Raw genomic sequence first — 23756 nt, forward strand, 5'->3', positions numbered from 1 at the left:
AGAACTTCTCTGACTCAGATGTATTCAGGTCTAAAGTCACCTCAGGGCTGAAAACCATGTCCATAAAGGTCACAATACTGTGTGACAGTGCTGTGACATGTGCATCATTCATTCATTTCATTTGTAACTTATTGGAGGAAAGATGTGCTTATTTGCAGATCCAAGTCAGTGGATTCTGCAGTAAATGTAGACTTCAATTTACACTTACATAGTAAATACTATTTTCTTACAGTCGAGCGCCACCTGTGTTGTTTGTTTGTTTCGTTTTACTGTATACTTTGCACATTTCCTGCTCTTAGCCTTATTTTTATGTATCGATCACTGTGTGTCTTGTACATATGGAAAATTGACAATAAAGGTGACCGACTTTAAAATCATCTGTCAATGAATCAATTAGTCAATCAACAGCAAACCAATAATAAATAGTAATTTAAGTCTTTTTTTAAGACTTTTTACTGGTTTCATCTTTCAAATGTGAACATGAGCTGCTTTTCTTTGTCTTATATGTAAATTTGAACATATTTGTTTCAGTTACCAACATTACCCATCTGCTTAAGAATGAGATTGTGAGAAAAAAGGTGTACCTCAAAACTTAATTGAGAATGCATTTTGGTTTAATGGGGAGTAAGTTCTCATGAAAAAGTGTTGAGATTTAAGATATGTGGACCAATATGAAAACTTTTTTTTTTTAGAATATAGTTCAAGAAAAAAATATTTTGGTCATTTTAAAATGGTGTTATTGACAGACTGTCCAGCAGTCACTTCGACATTACTGAAGAAGCCCTCAACGCGGTATCAGTCCTTATAGTATCATTCAACACACAGGACTAACTATAAACCAGCACAAAAATAACATTTACCAGCAAAAGTCACAATGTTCTACACATGCTCCCTATTATTGGTAATCCAGTATCGCTCAGGCTCGACTTCTGTTATCACTTTCTGAGACTAATTTTGTTACAATGTGTAATTCTACTGGGTGAATCATTATGTTCCAGTTGAAATAAACTTTTCCTGTGTGTAAAATAATATTCCCAAACTGTATCTGTGACGTAAAAGTGTCTATGCACGTGAGCATGTGCATGTGCACCCTCAGGCAACAATTTGGTTCTCCTTCACACATTAGGGCCGCCGTAATTGTGTCATGGACTGAGATCAGATGGTGATGCAGACACGCAGACTGCCTGTGGGAGAGTAAATGGCTGCAATAATAAGAAAAAAACGACCAGCGGATGTGTAATCACACCACGACATGGAAGAATCCTCAACTAATGAAGCTAATGTGATTTATGATAGGAAGCCTTTATTTAAACACTGAATTTTTTGTTGCTTCTTTGATACCCAGCCCAGAGCATGTGTGATCATCCCTATTTCATGGTCTTGTTGGTGCTATTTAGAGACAGTTATTCTTAAACATTTTGTCATACATAGGCTCCTTGAATCATCACTGCTCAGAATTCACAAAATCATGATATTTGATTCAAAAATACACCGTTTAGGTCAACGTTGCTCTAGATTTCTTCTTTTTTTGTCATAATGCCGCCTCTGACATGCAACACTATGACATCACCATGTCATTAGTACCTGATTGAATGGCTTCATGTCGCCTATGTTATAGGTGATTCTGTGAATGGAGGCACAATGGATCTAACAGTAGGAGGTTTCTGGCTCGTTTCTACTTCACTGTACAATGAATCATGACCTATAAAGAGCAACCAAGGGAAGGCGTTTCATTCATAGAATTGAGGATATTTCCTTGTTATTGTGGGACAAGAGGGCTTTGAGGATTGTGGTATTGATTGAGAAACCCCTGCTTGCAGAATGATTAACAGCTTAAACCGGCCAAGCTTTGTGGTTTAAATCATTCCCGCTTACGTGCTACAGTATATTTTGTTAATGGCCTTATAATTCGTGACCCACAGAGTGTGTGGGCTGGGACATTCATTGACCGAGTTTGGTTGACTCCCATTTTTTAGAAAGACTTCGTTTGGAAAGTCAGTGGTCAGCAGGGAAATTTCTTTAAAGGTATTTCCTGTTGGTGGCAAGTTTCAAGTTCCTTAAACAAATGAATAAATGCACAATCAGACGTCAGTGTTACAAAGATTGAAAAGACATGAGGATCCTCCTAACCCACACGATACACTGGACATTTGTTCCTAACCAGCAGGAGCATTTCCTAAATTAGTGTCCTAGTGGTGGAAGCAGATCAGCACATCCTTGTGACAAAGCAGTTGGATTTACAAACATGGTTAATGTTGTGAAAGTTTCCCAGTTTGCTTAAGTTTGGGCACCAAAATTACTTGGTTAGGCTTAAGAAAACACAATTTTTGGGATAAAATAACTATGTTTGTTACAATATTAAAGATACATACGTAAATTAAGTCCATTATGTTATGAACGTACGTTAAGGCACAATGTATAGGATTTCCCCCCTGGAAAAAATCTAAAATAATCACTTATGACACATTAAAAGTTAGCAATTAATTAATTAAGCCTGTGACTTTTCATATGGGACATGAACATCGATCCTGACTGGTTTGTTTGTTTTCATCATAAATACTACAGCCACTAGAAGACATCCTAACAATAAATGTAAATATGTATGATAGTAAAAAAAACGAATTTATTACATTTACACTCGGCCCAGTGGCCTAATGGACAAGGCATCAGCCTCCGGAGCTGGGGATTGTGGGTTCAAGTCCCACCTGGGTCGTCTGAACAGAACCTAGATGAGAAAAACAATTTCTCTGAATGCAGTTTTTTTCACAGAATACAGTTTGACACAATCAAGCTCACCGAATAGTTTTTTTTTCACAGAATACAGTTTGACAAAATCAAGCTCACCGAATAGAGTTTTTATTTCACAGAATACAGTTTGACATGTCACTCTAAGAAAAGCAAGGGTGTTAATAAATAAAGGGATTATGGCTCATTCATATTAATTTGTATTGTGCATTTGCTTTTTATTCTGTCACAGGTCAATGGGCCATTTAATGATACAATGACCCTAATATGTCAAAGGCTTTGTATCACAGACGACTTTGTAAGGAGCCAAACAAATGAAACCATGTGAGACCTTCTAATCAAAACTATAAAGTAGCATCTCACACTGCATGCAGGTCCTGTTAGTCTAATACTGTGCATTATACTGCTGTTGTGACAAAAGACGTATTTGATGTCAGGCATGTTATCTTAATTAAGTATAACTACACACAGGACACAGCAAAGATTATTCTCTTTTGTTGCATCCTTCAATAGACATTTGTCTGTATTTTAGGTTTAATAAATATGAATCCTACATGTCGCAGCAAAAAAATACATATGTATGCCTCTCTGTTCAGATGTATTTTCTTTGTCAAATAGAAAGAAAGAAAGAAAGAAAGAAAGAAAGAAAGAAAGAAAGAAAGAAAGAAAAGGGAGAAAATTTGACTTTTCCTCAGCAAAAAATAGTATTAAAAGTATTGCAGAATTGCGAAAAATGGTGCCATTCAAGGTGTTGTATTGTATAAACTTGAATAGTTTTATATTGCTACACAATTTAATATATACAGTAAAAATGCATCATATTTTATCAGGGGGTCAAATGTATTTTAATGTACTTTTTAAGAGCTCAATTATTATTAGGAAGAGAGTGATGGACATGTAATGATTTATATGGGATGCTTTGCTGCCCCTTTGTGGTCAAATCTGTGCATATACAATTTCACGGTTTCTACTACACTGCAGTGGAAACAAAGGCTTTAAGCCCAGGAAAAATTCAATCTGCCAAAGATTGAAATATGAACAAAAAGTCTGCTAACTAATCTGTCACATGTTAAAAGTGTCATTGTGAAAATGTATCATTAGATGTGGAAAGATCGTTATTTGCAGGTGATGGGCCTGTTGCAAAGAAGGAGACTTTATCATTGAGAGAACACCTTAATATATAATATTCAGGTTATCTATAAATGCAGGTTTTTACTGATGGATAGAAAGATCCAATAACAGAGTCTCTATGCAACACACATTTTAAATGCATTAAGATTGTATACTGCTGAGCTTTGTGCCAATCTGATGACTTTAGAATGGATTGAACAAATTAAACAAAGCTCTAGCTTGTAGTGACTCAGTCTCTTGTCTGTTCAATCTTAAATCAGATACGTTAAATAATCGTTAGGATTTAAGAGTAATAAAACAAGGCACTGAAGTCACATTCATCTGGGTTGCTGCTCAAATAGACATTTCTGGGTAATGAGAGAGCAGAAAAACTAGTAAAACAAGCTATTAAAAAAGAAAACATAGACATCCGTATTAAAGTCTGACGGGAAACAAATTGTGGAGAAGAAAATCAATGCAGAGTGGCACTGGAATGATTTGGTATTGTGAGAAAAAAAAGAAATAGAAAAAAGAAGGTAGTGACCACATTAATAAAAGGACACAATGGGCCTTATCTGAACATTACAGGCTGATAGGGAAGAATTCAACCGGTCTTTGTGAAAATCAGGCACTAGAAACTGAAGAACATGTGCTTTTGAATTAAATTATTTTATCAGAGAGAAGTGACATGATTGGAGGAAAGATTAGTGCTAACAGCAGCAGAGCAAAGTAAACAGGGCAAAGGATATTTTGGTTAATTTCCCGAGGAGAAAGGTCTGACAGACCGGACACTGTAGGAGCTAAATAACTCCAGAAGATGTCAGTAATGCAACATTAAAGAATGGCAGCTGCCGCTGAAACTCTAAAAAAATATATTTGTTTTATTATTTATTAAATTAATTAAAAGGAATGTACAATCAGTCATACCAATTGGTTTAACAAAGACAGAAATATAGGCCTTACAGACAAAGAAAAAGTAGCTTACTAATGATAACAACAGCAATAATAAATGGGTTACGTTAGATAATTAATAAATAGCTAAATAAATAAGAATGATTCATTTTGGTGACACACTCTTTCAGACAAACACCTCTAAGTGAATTTAAGCCACTAACATGCACTTCTTTACACATTGTAGACTTTAAAATAACGTTCAATTTTAATTAAAAAATGTTTTGGGTTGAATTGTTATATATATGTTCAGTTTTATAAATGTGAAATAAAAAGGTTAACAACAGCATATAAGATTTTATTATCACATTGAAAATCGCAGGTGCTATTTTTACCTTGCACAGCACTCAAAAAAGACAACCTTCATGAATATTACAAAAGGGTACGTCATCCCACAGGCAGCGCATGCGCACTACGAAGTGAAAGCATACGCATCAACAACACACTCGGCGTCAAACTATTATCAATAAGGTTGGTGTCAGAAAGGTAAGGACCATGCCGAAGAATAGTGTTGTCGGTTTGCAGCCTAAAAGAAACACTAAATCCGCCTGAAACGACGCTGTAGCGAAAACGGAAGAAGAGAGAAGTGAAACCTAGACTTTTTGGAAGTCGCTCCAAACAGTTGACAGACTCTCTACGCACTTGCTTCCTGTTGTCAGTGTGGCTAATAAACATCCAGCGACGCGATACAATGTAAGAAAGCAGAGGACAGGTAACTACAGGAGGTGAACAACCCGCCGGACACCGTGTGTTTGTTTTCTACATGAGCGTGTCTGCAGGATGTCGCTGAGTTCAGGCGGCTGGACCCACACTCCGGACCAGTCCGCCGCCCTCCCCGCACACTATGGGGCCTCGCAGTCACAACTTGGCTGCCAAACCGTCCTCATGTCGGTTCGGGTGTCGGTGTGCCATTCTGGTATTCGGCCGCTGTGTCTTCCTGGAGCAGGTGATGAGTCACTCCGCCTGCAGCTCAGCATGGACCCGGGGAAATCCGGGGAATTCCGGCTGTCGCTCCAAGACAGCAGCGGGACTGGCCGGAGTGTGGTGAGTTCACAGCAGCAGTGCTGGGCTTGTTGTGATGTGTGTTTTTGGTGGGAAATCCCAATGTAATGAAAATATGCCCATTAAAAAAAGACTTATTATGCTAGATGTATCTACACTGAACAAAATTGGAGTGAGATTTACTTTTAAAAAAAGCTAGGCAAGTTTTTCCAGAAGAAAGTGTTTGTAATCTTTACTCAGGCTGTTTCTAAGTAATATTTATTTAATAGAACCACTTTTTAAAAAATGAAAATACACAAGTAAATTGCAGATTCACTGATGTCCCTCAATTACATTTTACTTGGAAATATCAACTAATTAAGCCAATGAACTGGTTTTGTGAATATTACTTGGAACGAATGATTCAATTTACATACAAAACTGAGGACACATAATAACAAACAATCACTAAATAATGCACTACACGAAAAACTGCTGTTTTAAAGTAAAAACACTGAATTCGTATCTCTTTGTAGAATTTATATAGATGATTGGAATAATAATTACAGGGTCAAAAAAATCTATTTTTTTCAGTGTAGGCTACATACAGTTTAAGGATTTGGTGTGTGGAAATAAAATCTAATTATAATGGGAACCAAGAAGTGCAGGGGTTATGTTTCAGATCCCTTACTTAGTAAAAGTAAGTTAAACTACTAAAACCACACTGAAATGACTCCATTGCAAGTAAAGGCCCTGCACTTAAAACTTACTTAAGTAAAAGTACAAAAGTATCAGCACTCGTTATAAGTATAATAAGTACTCGTTATGCAGCATGGCCCCACTTTGTTTGTTACATATATTCCAAATATGTTATTGGATTATTTTTATTATTATTATTATTGATGTATTAATGTTTACAAGCAGCATTTTAATAGTAAGGGTCGGTCTCATTTAACTATTAAATATACTGTAACAATTTTAAATTGATCATGTTTTTCATGTTTAATCTTGAGTCAAAAGTACAATATTTGCCTCTAAAATGTTGTGGAGTATAAGCATAAAGTTGCATAAATGGAAATACTCAAACTACAAGTACCTCAAAATTGTACTTAAGTACAGTGAGTAAACGTACCTTGTTACATACATTTTATGTGGATTGTTGTGCAGTGATTTTGCACTGATTAGTTGTGCAAAATGCACTAAGAAGAAGGCGGCTTTCTTTAACTTATTAAACATTATTATATAGAGATGAAAACTGAGAATGCATAAAAAATCAAATAAATATCAGTACTGTATGTTCATTATCAGTTGATTGATGACCATTAAAAAACATTGAATAATCAGCAAACACCATTTCTAAATCACCCCAAGCATCATATACTGTACTATATCACTAAATGGTCGGGATCTATATGGGACCCTGTGATACAAAGCAGTGTCTACTTATGATCTCACATTACAGGTTGTCAATTATCATACAAAAATAAATTACAGGCCAGAATAGGTAAAACTGTCCAGTGTCACACAGGGATACAAGAGAAAAGAAAACACTTTGGATATTACACTTTGGTGTAGCATAACTGTTTTGTTTTCTTCTTTAGTACCTGTTTAATCATCTAGGGATCCTTCAGATTTGGCTTCTTATGCCTTGGAGCCTCCCGACCCTCAAGTCAGAAATCACTAACAAAGAGGGCAAGGGTCGAGGTCACTGTGTTTACAAACCATCCCTTTGAGGAGTATGAGGAAGCTAATGTGCAGCTGAAGCCTGATCTTTCAAGAAAATGCAAATTAAGTGTCACACAAAGTGTCACACAATACCCTCCCAAACCTGAAATCAACTGGTCTTATTATTGTAATAATAATATTGTAATATTGGTCGCATCGAAAATGACATACAGAGCCTTTAGTCCCAGTGTATGAGGTACACACAGCTAAAACTGATGCAGTCTAATACAGTTCAACAGCTTGGGGATATTCCATACAAAGCCTTCATTGTTTTCATTAATTGCATTTTTACACAAATAGTAATTGTTACATTTACAGATTATTTCACATTTGTTTAATTGTTTTGCAGTTTCTTGCATACTTTAACAGTGAATCTGTATTTAAGTTTACAGATTAATGTAATGTTAAAATAATCTTTCTACCAAAATAAGGGCACATATGCAGAGATGCACATAGTTGGCATTTTGGTGTAACCTTACCTATGATTTATTTACCTTCCTCAGTTTTTCCTGCCTCATTTTCTTGCTCTCCCTTCCTCTTTTTCAAGACCATCGCTGAATTTGATTTGAGGACAGTAAACTATGAGGTGAAGTCACCTAAGTGCCACGAGCTGAGTTTGGCAGCGCCTCCACATGACCGCATTAGCTTCAACTTCCGCTGTGAGCAGGAGGCCCAGGAGTGGGCTACGGTGGTGATGTCCTCACTGAGAGAAGCACACAGAGGTCAGTTAATAATTACTGTTCTTTTAGATCACAACAGCAGCAAAAAGGCTGAGGAAATGTAGATATTTCCTACTTTGTAAGAATATCGTTTTAAAACCTACAGTACAATGTTATTGGAATCCCCCTGATGTGTGTGATTTGGTGGAATTTATTTGCCCTTTAGTGAACTTAAATTAATAACCAGCTTGACTCCTTGAGCTCAAGTTGCATGAACTATTTGAACAAAAGAGCTTTTCACTGCCCTGTTCAGTGCTTGTTGACAACACAACAGTCCATCCCAACCACTGTAACCAAGCTTCATGTTTTGACTTTGAAGGGGAATTTCAATAAATCGGTCTGTGCATACTTGGATAATAAGCCCTTGTTTACTCACTCACATGTGTGTGAGTAATAACAGAACAGAAAAGAAAGATGAAAGAAAATAAAACAAACATGTATATGTCATTTTTGACAGGCAGGCAACCTGCGGCTCTGGAGCCATAAAGAGCCGCTTCCTGTTGCATTAACATAAAAGACAATCTAGAAGTATATAAAGATAATTTTTTTAACATTTTAATTTATCGTTGCTGTAGGCCAACAGTAATTCTTACATTCTCTAATTGTGAGGATGTGAAGCCTATACACCAAATTAAAAAATGCTGTAACATTCTAGGCAACTCATATGTGTGTCATAGTAGGGCTGAAATGTAAGGTATTTATTTTCTACTGTTTTAGAGAAGTTGATTTCTACTTTAAAACTAAAATGTGACATTTTCATTTCAAACGATGCATTGATTTCAGTTTGAGATATTCAGTAAATAACCACAACATTGTTCATCTGTGTGTTTCCTTAATTTCCATAAAATCACAAAATATGCACTCTTTTATTAAAAAACATATCCCATCTTTAATAGTCGAGCATGTCAGTGATATATATATATTTATATGAGGTTCTATCGTCCAGCCCTACATAGGCTATGTATGCCTACGGGCCAAGCACCTTATCTTCTACATTTTGCTGACCCAAAAAAGCGGTGGCTAGTCTTGAGTTTTCCTAGCGAGGCTAACTTGGGTTCCAAAGCTCCTGAGACATTTCTTCAGTGACCTGGCTCTCATTTGTACCTAGGTACTCACTGCATTCTAACAGAACCATATTAATAAAAGTTCATTTAGACCTTTTAGCAATGTTGATAGGCTAATTTAGACTTAGTAATAGGCTATGTTAGAATCAAACAAAAATTATGAATTATTTTCTATCCATTTGTTTATAACATTGCTTTGTCTGGTTTACGAAATTTCTCATTGGCAGTCATCCCTCAAGATAATGGTCCACAGCGCCCCCTGGATGGTCTCCATCTTCAGAAAACCTTGGCCTTGCAACGAACAGGTGTGTACACTCAACGTCTTCCTTCCAGTTAGGGCTGGGCGATATTGCCAAAATCTTCTACACCCTCAGTAAAGCATAGTAAAAATGACATAAATATTGCTGTAATGCAGTTCGGCTTCTGATGTTTAACATTGACGCGATATATATAAATTAAAAAAATACAATAGACATAATTTTGATGATAGATATTGTGATATCATCCTGTCCTACTTTCAATATAAATGATTATCTGATCTTTTTTTCAAATGTGATGTAACTAATTCAATGATTCCTTCACTCATTTTATTCATTCATTCATTCATTCATTGAATCACTTTTAGCCCTGTAGTGGCTGTTTGGAGGTATGGCAACATCCTCTGCACACACTTGCCCGTATGTTCACCTGTGCGGGCTTGTCTGTGTTTCCTCTTGCGTGCGTGCATGTGTGTGTGTATCCATCTATAGAGGAAACCTGCATAGAGCTGACTCGAGCCATAGAAGCAGGTGACATGCAGTCTGCTTCTCTCTTTGCTGCCACACTTGCCCGACAAAATGTCGCACTCAAGATTCAGCCCTCGACCAAAGACTATGAAGACACTGAAATCAAGTAGGAGCATCATCATTATCAACTATGATCAATGCTTGTTGTGTTTTATATTTTAGGACATGATATAAAGTTGATTATGACACAGATTATTCAAAAGATGTGGCTAAAGGCTTGTATTTCATTGTATATAACAGCTTGACTGTAGCTGTTGAGGATTCCTCTTCGTCTTGTTGTGTCACTGTGAAAGTTTTCCCACATATGACCACCGCAGCACTGAAACAGCAGGTGAGTCTGAACAACAAATCTCTTCTTCATTTGTGCTCTAAAAGAATCCTGTCAAGTTAATTTCATATTTTTTATATACCAAGACCACAAATTACATTTTCCTTAAGAAATCACTAGCAGTCTCACTGACTTCCTCTTTCTTCATTCGTTGTTTGTTCTTTTACCACCTCAGGTGTTTCTTGAGTATGGCTTTCACCCGCGGGTGCAGCGCTGGGTGATCGGCCAGTGTCTTTGCACCGACCAGCGCTCTCTGGCCTCATATGGGGTTCGGCAGGACGGTGACACAGCCTTCTTGTACCTCCTGTCTGCCCGTCATGCTCGCTTGACCCTCCAAGTCCTCCAGCAGGACCAGGAGAGTGCTCTCCTGCTCAATCCTCCCGGTCTGTCATCTTTCACCACTCCTAACCTCACTGCTGCCTCTGCAAATGGCCCTTCATCTTTAGACCGGAGACCTTACTCCACTCTGCCTCCCAGACTCAGCAGCGGCAGCACTGGTGAGTGGAAGCCTCTGTGGGGTTGTGACAGTGTTTCCTATCGAATGATCGTGAAATGTCTAAACCTGCTGGTGTATCTATTTAAAATGTACTATAATCCTATGTATGTCATGAAATATTTTACTACTAGGTAGCCTAAAAATGTTATCGCTATAACCTGCTTTTGACCTGACCTATTAGATCAGCTGTAGCTACAGCACAAAATAAGAGCAGTGCTTTACAGTATACTGTATAAGAAAAATCAGATGGTGCGACAATGCTACGACATTGCCTTAGCACTGCAACCCCTTTGAATTGAGAACTTTGCATTTAAAAATACTTTGGTACTTTGGCTGACTCTGGGAGAAACGCAAACAACTTCCAATGTACCTGAACAACCCTTGTACATAACAATGCACAGTAATGGAAAAGCTAAAATAGACCAATTTAAACATACTAATATAAATATAATAAATTTAGTCATGTAATAAACTCTCGTTGGAAACTTTTGTAAAAATGTAATAATTTGATGTTGTTTAACCCAATGTATCATATTTCTTTTAGACCTATTTTTAATGGATAATTCAGAAATAAATAGTGCACATATTGTCACTGGTTTCTCATTCTATACTGGTTTCAGGTGGGTCAGAGAGAGGAAACATCAGTGAGATCAGAGATCTCATTAACCTAGAGATGCCACAACTCAATAAAGCACTGAGCCCCAACACAGCATCATCCCAGGTAATAGACAGCAGTTACAGTGGCTTCATTATGGTGGTGTTCAGAATGGTTGGATAGAAGTTGCATGTAGTGCTGTTTCTCACATGTTAAAGCATACTCTTCCCTGCACTACTCTGTGCCTCAGGGTTGGTCGTGTCCTTCTTGCACTTACATTAACAAACCGACTCGGCCGGGCTGTGAGATCTGCAGCACAAACCGCCCTGAGAACTACATCGTCCCAGGGGGATACCGACCTGATGCACTGGAACTCAGACGGATCCAGCAGGAGAAGGAGGCTATCAGACAGTACCAGCAGGTAGAAAAACTCACTCATACCTGTACCAGCGAGGGTAACATGCACCAACAGTCCTACATCAAACATTGCTTTTACACATATATACTTGGAGTTAAACCTTAGTTGGTGCACCATTTGATGACAATTACATAGAAGGGTTCAATAAAAAGCCTGGTTCAAATAATATTTTGTAAAAAAAAAAATAAAAAAAAGCTGCAAGGCAACACAGAGCTCAAAATTACACAAAATATAAAAGAGAAGGAAGTATGAAATAGATTCAGAGTTGATATTTGAATTCAAATTTGCCGGCCCTCTCAGGTTGACTCTCTTCTCTTCTGTCTCTGTTTTTTTAAAGGAGAAAGGGAGAAGAGAGGTGCTGAGGAGTGCTGGGGCTCAAAACAACTCACTCCTGTATAACCTGGACCAGGACTACTGAACACACACAAACACAGGCACACATACACTCCATTCACACACAGTTTGAACTTGTAGCATCATTCTGTTGCACTTATCAGGCACCTTTAGATCATCAAGAAATCATCATGCAAAGCCTACGTATGACTGTAGGTTTGGGTGCTTGAACTGAAAACATATGGTTCTGTTATTTCTGCCCTGAAGTTGAATGTTTGTTAAAGGAACACTTCACCCTTAAAATGACCAGTTGTATATCCGTTACTCACCCCATGTTACCTTGAAGTCTTGAAGAAAACTTTGCTTTTGTCTGGTGAACAGAGAATCCCAAAAAGTAAATCCTTGATGATTTAAAGTTTTACAACAGCAAAATTATATAAAACATCAATTTACAAACTCTTTCACTACCCGTGAAGTATAATCCAGAGCTCATTTATACAGTAGTAATTATCAATACTTCACAAACGCATGCATTTAAGCTAAAATCTTACTATTAACACGTCTGCCAATAGCTGTCTCACACTCGAACAGGAGCCTTGTGAGTCTTTGTTCACCGTGGAAGCATGTGAAAAAAAAAATGTGTTTTAAGAATTCACAGTAACAAGGGTTGAAGTGTTCCTTTAGAGAGCGTATTTAAGAGGCACTGATACCATCAAAGCCTGTCACAGCCTATTTCAGCCTAATAATGGTGAAATAAGTTAAACAGGTGGTGTCACAGGTGCTCCCTGACTCCAGTGTTTTGTATGTTCGTACCATCCTCTTGTACTGCAGGGAAACTGTATGAAAACAGTTTGTTACACATTTTATGGAAATCTGCCAAGTCTACTGTTGTGAAAAGTAGAACTGGACCGATACCTACCTTTAGAAGCCAATATTGACATTTGAGCTTCTTTTTTATCTTTAAAAGATGGTTTTTGTTTGTTGCGCAATAAATAACATTATTTTGGGTCCTGGGGCCTATATCTCAAAGCAAGTGCAACTCTAACTCACTCCTGGTGGGAATCACCAGATGCCAATACAACATCAATTGCCACACAAAATTATGAAATTATGCTGTACTGATTTTTCCCCCACCTCGAGTTCAGAACAAGCTAGCTATATACCAGCAGATAACCTGAGTAATGCCCAAAGATATCCTACTAACCCAAGCCAAGTACAAGTCCCTGGTAATATAAATGATCAAACTCTAGTAAAAAGGTCCTGAATAACTTACATTGACCATCAAGCTGGATAATCACGGTCGCTGTTGACTTTCACCATCAGGTGGCTTTTTAATGAACTCCTGAACAGCAAAGATTGCCACTACATTGAATGTATTAGCCTGATTCTTCATTTTGCACTGTTAATTGTGTATACTCTGTAATAGATTAAAATAAAAATGTTTATACAGGATGTGTGTGTATGTGTACATTTGGCCTACAGTACTTAGATTGTATGTATTGCTAAACTCATTGTGCCCCCATAATAAAAACTGAAGGGAAAAGGGTTTAAAGACTTTAGGTTTAACCATCCCAACTACACCATCCTTCTGCCAGGCGAGGGAAGCGGAGCGCAGGGAGAATTTTGCCCGGCTGGTGATGATGGATGGACAGGACCTGCTGCCTAACCCAGAGCCTGTGGACTGTAGGATCTGCTACGTGGACCTGCAGCCTGGACAGGGGGTCCTGCTGAGGGAGTGTCTCCACTGCTTCTGCAGGTAAGATTCAGCAGAGAAGAAAGACTGAAGATGAATCAAAACGGGTGGAAAGGTGGTGTCAGAAGAGTCAACTCAGAGAGGGGCCTCACTGCTTCTGCTGGAAGTGATTAAATATCCAGGACTTTTCTCTTGATTCAGACCTGTTTGTGTGTTTGTCCTCCCAGAGAGTGTTTATGTTCAGTCATCATGCTGAGTGAGGAGCCAGAGGTGGCCTGTCCCTACAGAGATGACACATACTCCTGTACCTGCTCCCTGCAGGAGAGGGAGATCAGAGCTGTGAGTTTCACCAACAGATACAGTATTTGCTCTCATATGTAGCATACACTACCTATATATATACACTACCTTTTATAACTGGTATGTTATTATATAAATCAATCTTACTGAACATTGTGTTTTAACTTAGCAAGAAAAGCTCATTTCAACACTGCCAGTAGCAGCCAAGGAGCCGGAGCTGCTGTTTGTTTTCAGTCCAGACTTTGACCTCTCTTCCTGTAAACAGACTTCAGTTACTATGAAACAACACTTTCCCAGCTGCGTTCAGCAGCATTTGCAGTTTCTTTACAACTCAGAATATCACTTGTTAATTGTAATGTTTTATAATAATAATAATAATAATATCTGTCCTGTTCTCCTTTACAGCTGGTGCCAGCAGAGGAGTATGAACGCTGGCTGCAAAGAGGACTGTCAGTGGCAGAGTCTCGATGTGAGGGCAGCTACCACTGTGCCACCCCAGACTGTCCAGGCTGGTGTGTGTACGAGGACACAGTCAATGTCTTCCACTGCCCTGTCTGCAGGAAGCACAACTGTCTGATTTGCAAGGTATACAATATATACACACAAAAATTACAGTATATCACATAAGGTTGAACATTAAATGTATATATGTGAGTGCACAACCATGGTACAAATGGGGGTATAGATCGTACCGTGCACTCTACAGTCAGTCAGAGTGAATTAATAAAAACAACTCCTTTAACAAAAGCAAGTGACACAGGAGTCACATGTCTTTAATTTGTCTGGTCCCCTTCATCTAACTGATGTTTAAAGACAGAAATGTTTCTATCTTTATACATCAGAGACGTTCACTCATGTTCTTTTTCTGTCCCTGTTTCTATTCTTCCTCTCTCGTCAGTCTATCCACGAGGGAATGAACTGTAAGCAATACCAGGATGATCTTGCAGCCCGCGCTATAAATGACTCTGCTGCCAGGAGGACGACACATCTACTCAAGGCGAGCTGTAATACATTAATGTTTGCAGTTTGGAGGAAAAAGACATCTTTTAAGCTGTCTATTAGGCTGCATTTAAAGCTGCTATTACATGTTGTATTAGCTTAATTTGAGTTCAATGTGCTTACAGATCAAACATAAACTCATTTTCTGTCTCACAAACAGACTCTTGTGCAGTCAGGGGAGGCAATGCACTGTCCCCAGTGTGGCATCATAGTGCAGAAGAGGGATGGATGTGATTGGCTGCGCTGCACTGTCTGTCACACTGAGATATGCTGGGTAACCAGAGGACCTCGCTGGGGGCCACAGGTAACAAATCCTTCCATTCTTCTCTCATTGCTTATTTCTTTTTTTGATTTAGGGCCCACATTTTGTTTTTGGTCTACATCTGTGGAAAGAAAATATGCTTCATAAACTGTTTGTTTGATCTCTCAAAAGAACAAATGTCTGTTTGTTGTTTCTCCAACATATTGTGAAGCTCAAATACAGCCAAAACCAGAGTGGTTAAAAAACAAGATGTCAAAGGTTTGATAACTCTGCTTCTGATCCTTTCCAAGGGTCCTGGAGACACCAGCGGAGGATGTCGCTGCAACGTCAACAACCAGAAATGCCATCCTAAATGCCAAAACTGTCACTGAAAATCTCAAGAGTGGTAAGATTATGAAAGGGAATGAGAGACGCAGCTTAAAATCTTTAATTCTCTTAAACAGAGAAAAGAGGTGAATAAAAAAGTATTTAAGCAGAAACTGCAGGACTGTTACATACAACACATCCTCCTTGTTATAACTGGAGACATTCTCAGCTTCTTCTCAGCACAGGTCTAACCACCGTTTCTCTTGGCTTTTACTGCCATCAGAATAATGTGATTTTTAATAGTCAATTTTCAGAATGAATGATCACATGTGACTGTAGTGGTGATAAGAGTGGTTATAGGTATGCATGGAGAGAGTATTAACTTTACAATGACTGCATTGCAGATGTAGAGGTGTGTTGTTTTCTGTTTTGGTAGTTGCATACCAGGATGCATAGCATTATTAAACTGAAAAGGCCTTATTCTTGTGCACAAACGCTGTAGCAGGGTGTTTAAGATGACATTTTCTGGGAAACGTGACAAAATCCTCGTTGTGTCCTTGATATGCAATTTTTCTGCATAGAGACAGATCAAACTAGTGTGTGGAGTTACATATATAGTTATTTTACCGTGTGAAAGTCTGACTGCCAAAGAGGTTTGAAATGTGTCTGATTGTTAATCCGAGTCTCATGTTGTTTAACCACCTGACTCTGAGTGGAACGAGTTTGTTTGTTCATCACTCACATGCTTCTGTGTTTGACGAGCGGTGCAGGAGACGCTGACGTACTTCTGACCAGGTGTGATGACATCATCAGTGATCAGCAGAGTGTACTGATTTACAGGCGCATGTTAATTGCAATACTTGAATACTTTGTGTGGAGGCACATGTAAACACATTTTGTCAATAAGCTCATCTTCCTGTTCAGTAACTCAAAAATGATTGGGTGCAGATGGTGATATTAATAACATGTTTTTTAATAATGTGAAAGCTTTCTTACAGTGATAATATTTTAATATTAATTCATCTATGCATGAATATGTTATTTTAATGGAAGTCAAAAACGTATCCACTTAACCAGGATAAGAGCATGTAGGCTCACAAACTGCAGTGTGTGTGACCCTCCAGACTCTGCCCTGACTACACTACTGCCCCGCACTGACAAGCCATCAACCAGTCTTCACTGTTACTGACTGTTAATATATCAGCTCTGTGTTGCTGATGTACAGTTGTGCCTTAATTATCAATAAATACACTCTAAACTCACACACTTCTTTGCTGTGTGTTTATTTGAATGACAAATACCTTTGAACCAAGATAAATACAGACATAAAGGTTTGTTTTACCCATAGAAATGTGATTACTGGCAGTGTGGAGAAGGTTTTTCCTCTCCAGGTGAGGCGGTGGCCTTGCAGTAACACACAGAAATGACTAGTTGTTCTCTGGTCTCCCTTGGCTGGTTTTCCACCTTTTAAGAGTTCAAAGAAAATGTGGTTGTCATCAGCCACGCTTTATTTGATTGACTTTGAAAGAGTGAATTTAACATTTATTTTTATGCATTTTAAAGCCAGTACAAAATAATTAAGTAGTTATAACTCTCTGAAATGAAGAAAGGAGCACCAAAGAGTTAACTCCCAGGAAACCTGAGATAAAACAAGGACAAACCCAAATGAATGCTGTTAATGAAATGCTCATGAGGTTTTAATTATATAGCCACCAGAGGGTGCTGTTTCATTGATGTGATGTACTTTTGACAGATGTATTCAAAATGTGCTGACGGTGATGCAGTCATCAAAACTGTAAGTGTTGTCGTGTGAAAGAAAAACACCAGGTTGGTAAAAAAATAAATAAAATAATAATAACAATAATAATAAAAAATTAGGGGGGGGAAAGAGAAAACGAAATTCGGGAGATATGGGTGTGTGCAAGGTCTATGCAGAGACAACAGTTGTCCAGCTATGTCCCTGAGACAGAAAGGATGAGGACTAGTAATGGTTAATTGTTAATTATAATATAAATGAGTAAATAATTTCAAAATCGAATCACATGTCAATTTCTTGACACTTGAGAAGTTCAAAGATCTCTGCAGACATTTTTTTTAGCCCCGAGTAGTCTTAGTTTGTCAAACAGATTCTGTATGGCACTTCTCATTGGATGTGTGTACATCTAATAATTACGATGAGCTAATTTTATAAACATGTCATGATGCCATGAGTCAAAGTCTAGTTATCGGAGCTTTATTATTTTAGTTATGTATGTGGTGCTCACATAGTGGATATTAACAATGAATTTAGATTTATTGAAATTGCTACAAACTAACAAATATTCCTGTTGTTTGAGTAAATAAGACATTTTGTTTCAGAGGCCCGAATGATTCCATGGTTGCTATGTTTGGTCTCCAAGTGCATCTTTTGGACATGTAGGCCTACGTCATTCCACCCCAGACGAATTTAAAAACCGGCTGAAAACTAAAAATTTTCTCTTTTCACTCGACGATTTCTCTGCAGAGGACGCTTCAAACCGCAATTTTTGCACTTGGACGCCTGATAAAGAGCTACTGTCAAAGACTACAGGACGTTTTTCATGAAAGAAGTGAGATTTTTTATTTTATTTTAATCCTTGTTGTTGTCTATGTATTTTACCATTGAGAGAACTCCCCTCCCCGACGCACTGACATAATAAACAATATTGACTATAATATTTTCAGGGTAAATTAATCAAATAGGATTGACGTTTGACTGCTGTCACCAACTTTGTATTTCTTGGTCTGTAAACTGTCAGTTTCATCTGTTGAACAAATACTAATAAAACACAATTTACACATTTGTATGTAGCCTACCTTTTGGCGATCTATGCCGTCAGTGACAAGCGTCGGGGATAGTATCTTTATTATTTAAATATGATAATCACATATTTCACTCTGTAAATGTAAGTGGGTTAACGGTGTGTCAACAATATAGCATCCAGTCTCTCAGCAGGATAAAATGGGATTATAAATATAATAATGTACATTTAACTGTATTTATGTTATTTCGTAAATCCAAATATCTTGAGACAAAAGTTGGTAGGACTTTAACCACTAGGCATTATTATCTTATCTTAGGCTGTCTCATTCTTCCTGAGTTACTTAATTTCCCCTCAGGGATAAATAAAGTAATTTTGATTTGATTAAAATTATCATAGATCATAGAAGTATTAGAAGCGGACTGTTGAACAGATAGGCCTACTAATAAAACACAATTTAGTACACATTTGTATTTAATTTTTGGCTATGCCGTGAGTGACAAGCGTCGGAAATAGTATTCAATATTTATTATTTGAATATGATAATAATTCACATAGTTCACTATGTAAATGTTAATAGGCTATGCCTACTTAATGTAAACTGTAGCCTAATATAGCGTCCAGTCTCTCAGCAGGATAAAATGGGATTATAAATGATATAATGTACGTTAATAACTAGGCTATATTTATGTCATTTCGTAAATCCAGTTATCTTGAGACAAAAGTTGGTAGGACTTTTGCCACTGTATAGGCCTAATCATTATTAGTTTATCTTAAAATGATCATAGATCTCAAGTATTAGAAATGGATGATTTAATGAGGAGTAGCCTATTTTAATATCTCAACGTTTTCTAAAACAAAAAGACCTTCAAAATATTCAGTTTCATGTCATCGTGCCACGAGCGTCAGAGAGCAGTGAAATAACTGCAAAAAGAGTTTTTTGAAGAAAAAGCGGCGATAAAGTGGCGACTTTTGTCAGACAGTAAGAGAAATAAACATGTTGTTGAATAAAGTCTTCCCGAAAATTGCTCTCTGTAATAGGCCTAAGTTACTATTTTGCATATATTTGTTTGTTGATCAGGTTATTTAACACAAATCGTCATTCAAATTACAATTAAAACTAGAATACGTAAATTTCACCGGAGATTTATGTATATTCCAAATTTAAGAAGTTTTTGAATATGATAAAGCCCCCAAAAAGGCAATTCATTTGGGAGATTATTATTATTATTATTACTAATAATAATAATAATAATAATAATAATAATAAACGAACCAATTACAATAGGGTCCTCGCACCGTTTGTGCTCAGTCCCTAATTTTATGTCATCTTCCCTGAACACACCGGTGAAAAATAGAGGTTTGTTTCGAAAATACACATGTAGGCTGTAATAAATGTTCCAGATGTCCCCTAAATTATAAACGGGATTAGAAATAAATTGATGTACATGAATAACCCAAGTCATTTCACAGTTTCCTGAATCCAGCTGAAAAAGTTTGTATGCAGGGCCAATGATACATGGCTCTCACTCCAGGTTACGAGGACATGACAGGTCATGAAGCTCATACAGCCTAATCCTTCATATGTTCTTTTATCATGAATTTAAAAATATATTCTGGATATCAGTCGAGGTCAGGTGCTGTTTTAATATGTTTTCACAATTAGATTCTGACTGAATTTTGTGAGTTTAGCATCAACATTAAGAAATGTGAGATACTTTATTCAGTAATGTATTGAATGCATGATATTTCATTTTAATGGAGTAAAAATTAGTCAAAAGAGTTTAACTCAATATGTGATGTGAAGTCATGTTGTTGAGCAGTGGTCTGAAGCTTGTATTTGTTTTGATCTTCAGATGGACCAACAACGTACCCCACCTGGCCCCAGCTCTGCCTGTGACCCTGGTACCAGTTCACTGAGGAGCACAGTAAGTAGCTCAAAAACGCACCTTATTACTCTATGTGATGACCCTTCCAGGAAGTGTTCTGAGAGTTGTTTTGGTTTTTACCTTCAGGTGGTCCGTGCCTACACCTGGGAAAGCATCCTCATCCCCAACCCTGAGCGGCCTGACTTTCCACGTCACATCCTGCGGAGGATTCCAGTCCCAACCTCCAAGAGAGGCCCCCTACCTGGCTCCTCCACTCAGGCTCCCCCCAGAACTCTCTCTGACTCTTCTTCTAACTCCTCCTCTAGCTCTTCTTCTTGCTTTCCCTCTAGCTCTTCTTCTCGCTCATACTCAAGCTCTTCTTCTCTCTCCTCCTCTAGCTCTTTTTCTCTCTCCTCCTCTAGCTCTTCTTCTAACTCCCCCTCTTGCTCTGCTTCCAGGCCTCCCCCTGACACCCCCGCCCCAGCCACAGAGGAATGGACCTTGGTGCCATCAGCTCATCCAACAAAGATCATCCTGAGGAGGCGTTTGGCATCAACAGTAAGAAATGTTACAGTAACTATATTCTGTAAATTAAACCTTATCAGTGCTGACTGTGTGCTCATGGGCTTTTAACTGCAAACACCCATATACTTTTGCTTTAGTATTTAATGCATGATATATAATTTTAATAAAGTTAAAAAAGTGGAACTCATATGTGATGTGAAGTCATTTTGTTGAGCTGTGGTCTGAAGCTTGTATTTGTTTTTATCTTCAGGTGGACCAACAGCGTACCCCACCTGGCTCCTCCACTCAGGCTCCCCCCACAACTCTCTCTGGCTCTTCTTCCAGCTCCTCCTCTAGCTCTTCTTCTCGCTCCTCCTCTAGCTCTTCTTCTAGCTCCTCCTCTAGCTCTTCTTCTAACTCCTCCTCTAGCTCTTCTTCTAACTCCCCCTCTTGCTCTGCTTCCAGGCCTCCCCCTGACACCCCCGCCCCAGCCACAGAGGAATGGACCTTGGTGCCATCAGCTCATCCAACAAAGATCATCCTGAGGAGGCGTTTGGCATCAACAGTAAGAAATGTTACAGTAACTATATTCTGTAAATTAAACCTTATCAGTGCTGACTGTGTGCTCATGGGCTTTTAACTGCAAACACATGTATACTTCTGCTTAAGTATTAAATGCATGATATATCATTTTAATAAAGTTAAAATTAGTTTAAAAAGTGTAACTCAATATGTGATGTGAAGTCATTTTGTTGAGCAGTGGTCTGAAGCTTGTATTTGTTTTTATCTTCAGGTGGACCAACAGCGTACCCCACCTGGCTCCTCCACTCAGGCTCCCCCCACAACTCTCTCTGGCTCTTCTTCCAGCTCCTCCTCTAGCTCTTCTTCTAACTCCCCCTCTTGCTCTGCTTTCAGGCCTCCCCCTGACAGCCCCCCCCCAGCCCCCGCCCTGGTGCCATCAGCTCATCCAACAGGGATCGACCTGAGGAGGCCCCAGAGGGTGAGTCACCAACCTCCGCTACCCAGTGAGTCTAAAGTTTCTCTCCCTAGCAGGCCTAAGCCCCCCAGTCAGCCTCGGTCGGTACGTCCCGCACCTCAGCTAAGGTGGGTAAAATCTTTATTGTCTCTGAGAAAGCAGTCTAGCAGCAGGTGGGGCAAGAGAGCAGCTGGACCTGCAGGTAAGTCAGCAGGTGAGTCAGCAGCTAAACGTTTTCGTCCTTCAACTTGATTTTGAACTTAGTTTTTTTCTCATTTAACTGAGCTAAGCTGAGTTTAATTTATTTGAATTATTTGAATGGACTTGTTTTATCAATCAAATGTATTTGAATTGTCTTGATTTGCACTGAACAGAGTTTCTTTGAATCCATTGAACTGAATTTTCTTGAAGTACTCTGGACAGAATTTATTTGAATTACTAGACTTGTCTTGATTTGCACTGAACAGAGTTTCTTTGAATTAATTGAACTGAATTTTCTTGAAGTACTCTGAACAGAATTTATTTGAATTACTAGACTTGTCTTGATTTGCACTGAACAGAGTTTCTTTGAATTCATTGTTTGATTTATTTGAATTTACTTGAGATACTCTGGACAGAATTTATTTGAATTAACTGACTTGTCTTGATTTGCACTGAACAGAGTTTTTTTTAATTCATTGACTTATTGATTTGAATTTACTTGTGATTTTTGAATTGACTGTAACTGAATGAGAGCCGTGTCCTTGTTGCTGCTCCATGACTCAGTCAGGGTGTCTGCACAGAAGGAGAGTGATCTGGGGGGGATAGCGTGAACCTCCAACGTGTTTCGCCCTCCCAGTGAAGCTCCTCTGTGCAGAATAATAATAGGATGGCCACACCATGTCAAGGGGGTTCATATGTCTGTCGCCGCCCACCTTAGACCACAAAAAGTCTGTAGTAACAAGGACCTCAGTGTACAGGTCCTTAGTTTGTTTGTTTTTAAGAGTTTTAAGATTTGCACTGAACAGAGTTTCTTTGAATTCATTGTTTGATTTATTTGAATTTACTTGAGATACTCTGGACAGAATTTATTTGAATTAACTGACTTGTCTTGATTTGCACTGAACAGAGTTTCTTTGAATTAATTGAACTGAATTTTCTTGAAGTACTCTGAACAGAATTTATTTGAATTAACTGACTTGTCTTGATTTGCACTGAACAGAGTTTCTTTGAGTTTGAATTTACTTGTGATTTTTGAATTGACTGTAACTGAATGGGAGCCGTGTTCTTGTTGCTGCTCCATGACTCAGTCAGGGTGTCTGCACAGAAGGAGAGTGATCTGGGGGGGATAGCGTGAACCTCCAACGTGTTTCGCCCTCCCAGTGAAGCTCCTCTGTGCAGAATAGTAATAGGATGGCCACACCATGTCAAGGGGGTTCATATGTCTGTCGCCGCCCACCTTAGACCACAAAAAGTCTGTAGTAACAAGGACCTCAGTGTACAGGTCCTCAGTTTGTTTGTTTTTAAGAGAAGCGAGGAGAGGAGAGGAGAGGAGAGGAGAGGAGAGGAGGAGCAGGAGGAGGAGGAGGAGGAGGAGGAGAGGAGAGGAGGAGGAGCAAGAGGAGGAGCAGGAGGAAGAGGAGGAGGAGAGGAGAGGAGGAGGAGCAAGAGGAGGAGCAGGAGCAGGAGGAGGAGAGGAGAGGAGAGGAGAGGAGAGGAGAGGAGAGGAGAGGAGAGGAGAGGAGAGGAGAGGAGAGGAGAGGAGAGGAGAGGAGGAGGAGCAGGTGGAGGAGGAGGAGGAGAAGAGAGGGGAGGAAGGAGGAGGAAGAGGAGGAGGAC

The 23756-nt window shown here is 38.7% G+C and overlaps 2 protein-coding genes and 1 non-coding gene across 4 annotated transcripts; all 3 read left to right on the plus strand.

Moving 5' to 3' along the window:
- The first annotated feature begins 2640 nt into the window (after window positions 1-2640).
- On the plus strand, window positions 2641-2713 carry trnar-ccg (transfer RNA arginine (anticodon CCG)). The gene has a single exon. It is a non-coding gene; the product is annotated as a tRNA-Arg (tRNA).
- Window positions 2714-5223: 2510 nt separating this feature from the next.
- On the plus strand, window positions 5224-17074 carry shrprbck1r (sharpin and rbck1 related). Its single transcript, XM_059327251.1, has 14 exons — window positions 5224-5850; window positions 8060-8234; window positions 9523-9600; window positions 10045-10186; window positions 10321-10411; window positions 10584-10905; window positions 11525-11625; window positions 11750-11920; window positions 13846-14006; window positions 14171-14282; window positions 14649-14828; window positions 15142-15240; window positions 15403-15546; window positions 15795-17074. The coding sequence occupies exons 1-14, from the start codon at window positions 5587-5589 to the stop codon at window positions 15873-15875; spliced, it is 2121 nt and encodes a 706-aa protein (XP_059183234.1). The 5' UTR covers window positions 5224-5586; the 3' UTR covers window positions 15876-17074.
- Window positions 17075-17560: 486 nt separating this feature from the next.
- Window positions 17561-23474, plus strand: LOC131961674 (uncharacterized protein DDB_G0271670-like). Of its 2 annotated transcripts, none has more exons than XM_059326513.1 (6): window positions 17561-17605; window positions 18314-18398; window positions 20447-20518; window positions 20606-21016; window positions 21234-21527; window positions 21756-23474. In XM_059326513.1, exons 2-6 carry the CDS (start codon window positions 18390-18392, stop codon window positions 22188-22190), a joined length of 1221 nt encoding a protein of 406 aa, XP_059182496.1. In that variant the 5' UTR covers window positions 17561-17605; window positions 18314-18389; the 3' UTR covers window positions 22191-23474. The 2 variants fall into 2 exon arrangements, 1 of the variants encoding a protein (XP_059182496.1); XR_009389874.1 differs by lacking the exon at window positions 17561-17605 and having other exon boundaries at window positions 18124-18398; window positions 21756-22348; window positions 22543-23474.
- Window positions 23475-23756: the final 282 nt, after the last annotated feature.

This window comes from Centropristis striata, chromosome 23 (genome assembly GCF_030273125.1).
Source record: "Centropristis striata isolate RG_2023a ecotype Rhode Island chromosome 23, C.striata_1.0, whole genome shotgun sequence".
NCBI lineage: Eukaryota > Metazoa > Chordata > Actinopteri > Perciformes > Serranidae > Centropristis > Centropristis striata.

Excerpts from the sequence above, each read along its gene's own strand:
- shrprbck1r (XM_059327251.1), top strand. The coding sequence starts at position 5,587 with ATGTCGCTGAGTTCAGGCGGCTGGACCCACACTCCGGACCAGTCCGCC. Across the intron at positions 9,601-10,044 it reads CTTGGCCTTGCAACGAACAG|AGGAAACCTGCATAGAGCTG; the intron begins GTGTGTACACTC and ends ATCCATCTATAG. Across the intron at positions 15,241-15,402 it reads GGACGACACATCTACTCAAG|ACTCTTGTGCAGTCAGGGGA; the intron begins GCGAGCTGTAAT and ends TCTCACAAACAG.
- LOC131961674 (XM_059326513.1), top strand. Across the intron at positions 20,519-20,605 it reads CCAGTTCACTGAGGAGCACA|GTGGTCCGTGCCTACACCTG; the intron begins GTAAGTAGCTCA and ends TTTTACCTTCAG. Across the intron at positions 21,528-21,755 it reads GGAGGCGTTTGGCATCAACA|GTGGACCAACAGCGTACCCC; the intron begins GTAAGAAATGTT and ends TTTTATCTTCAG.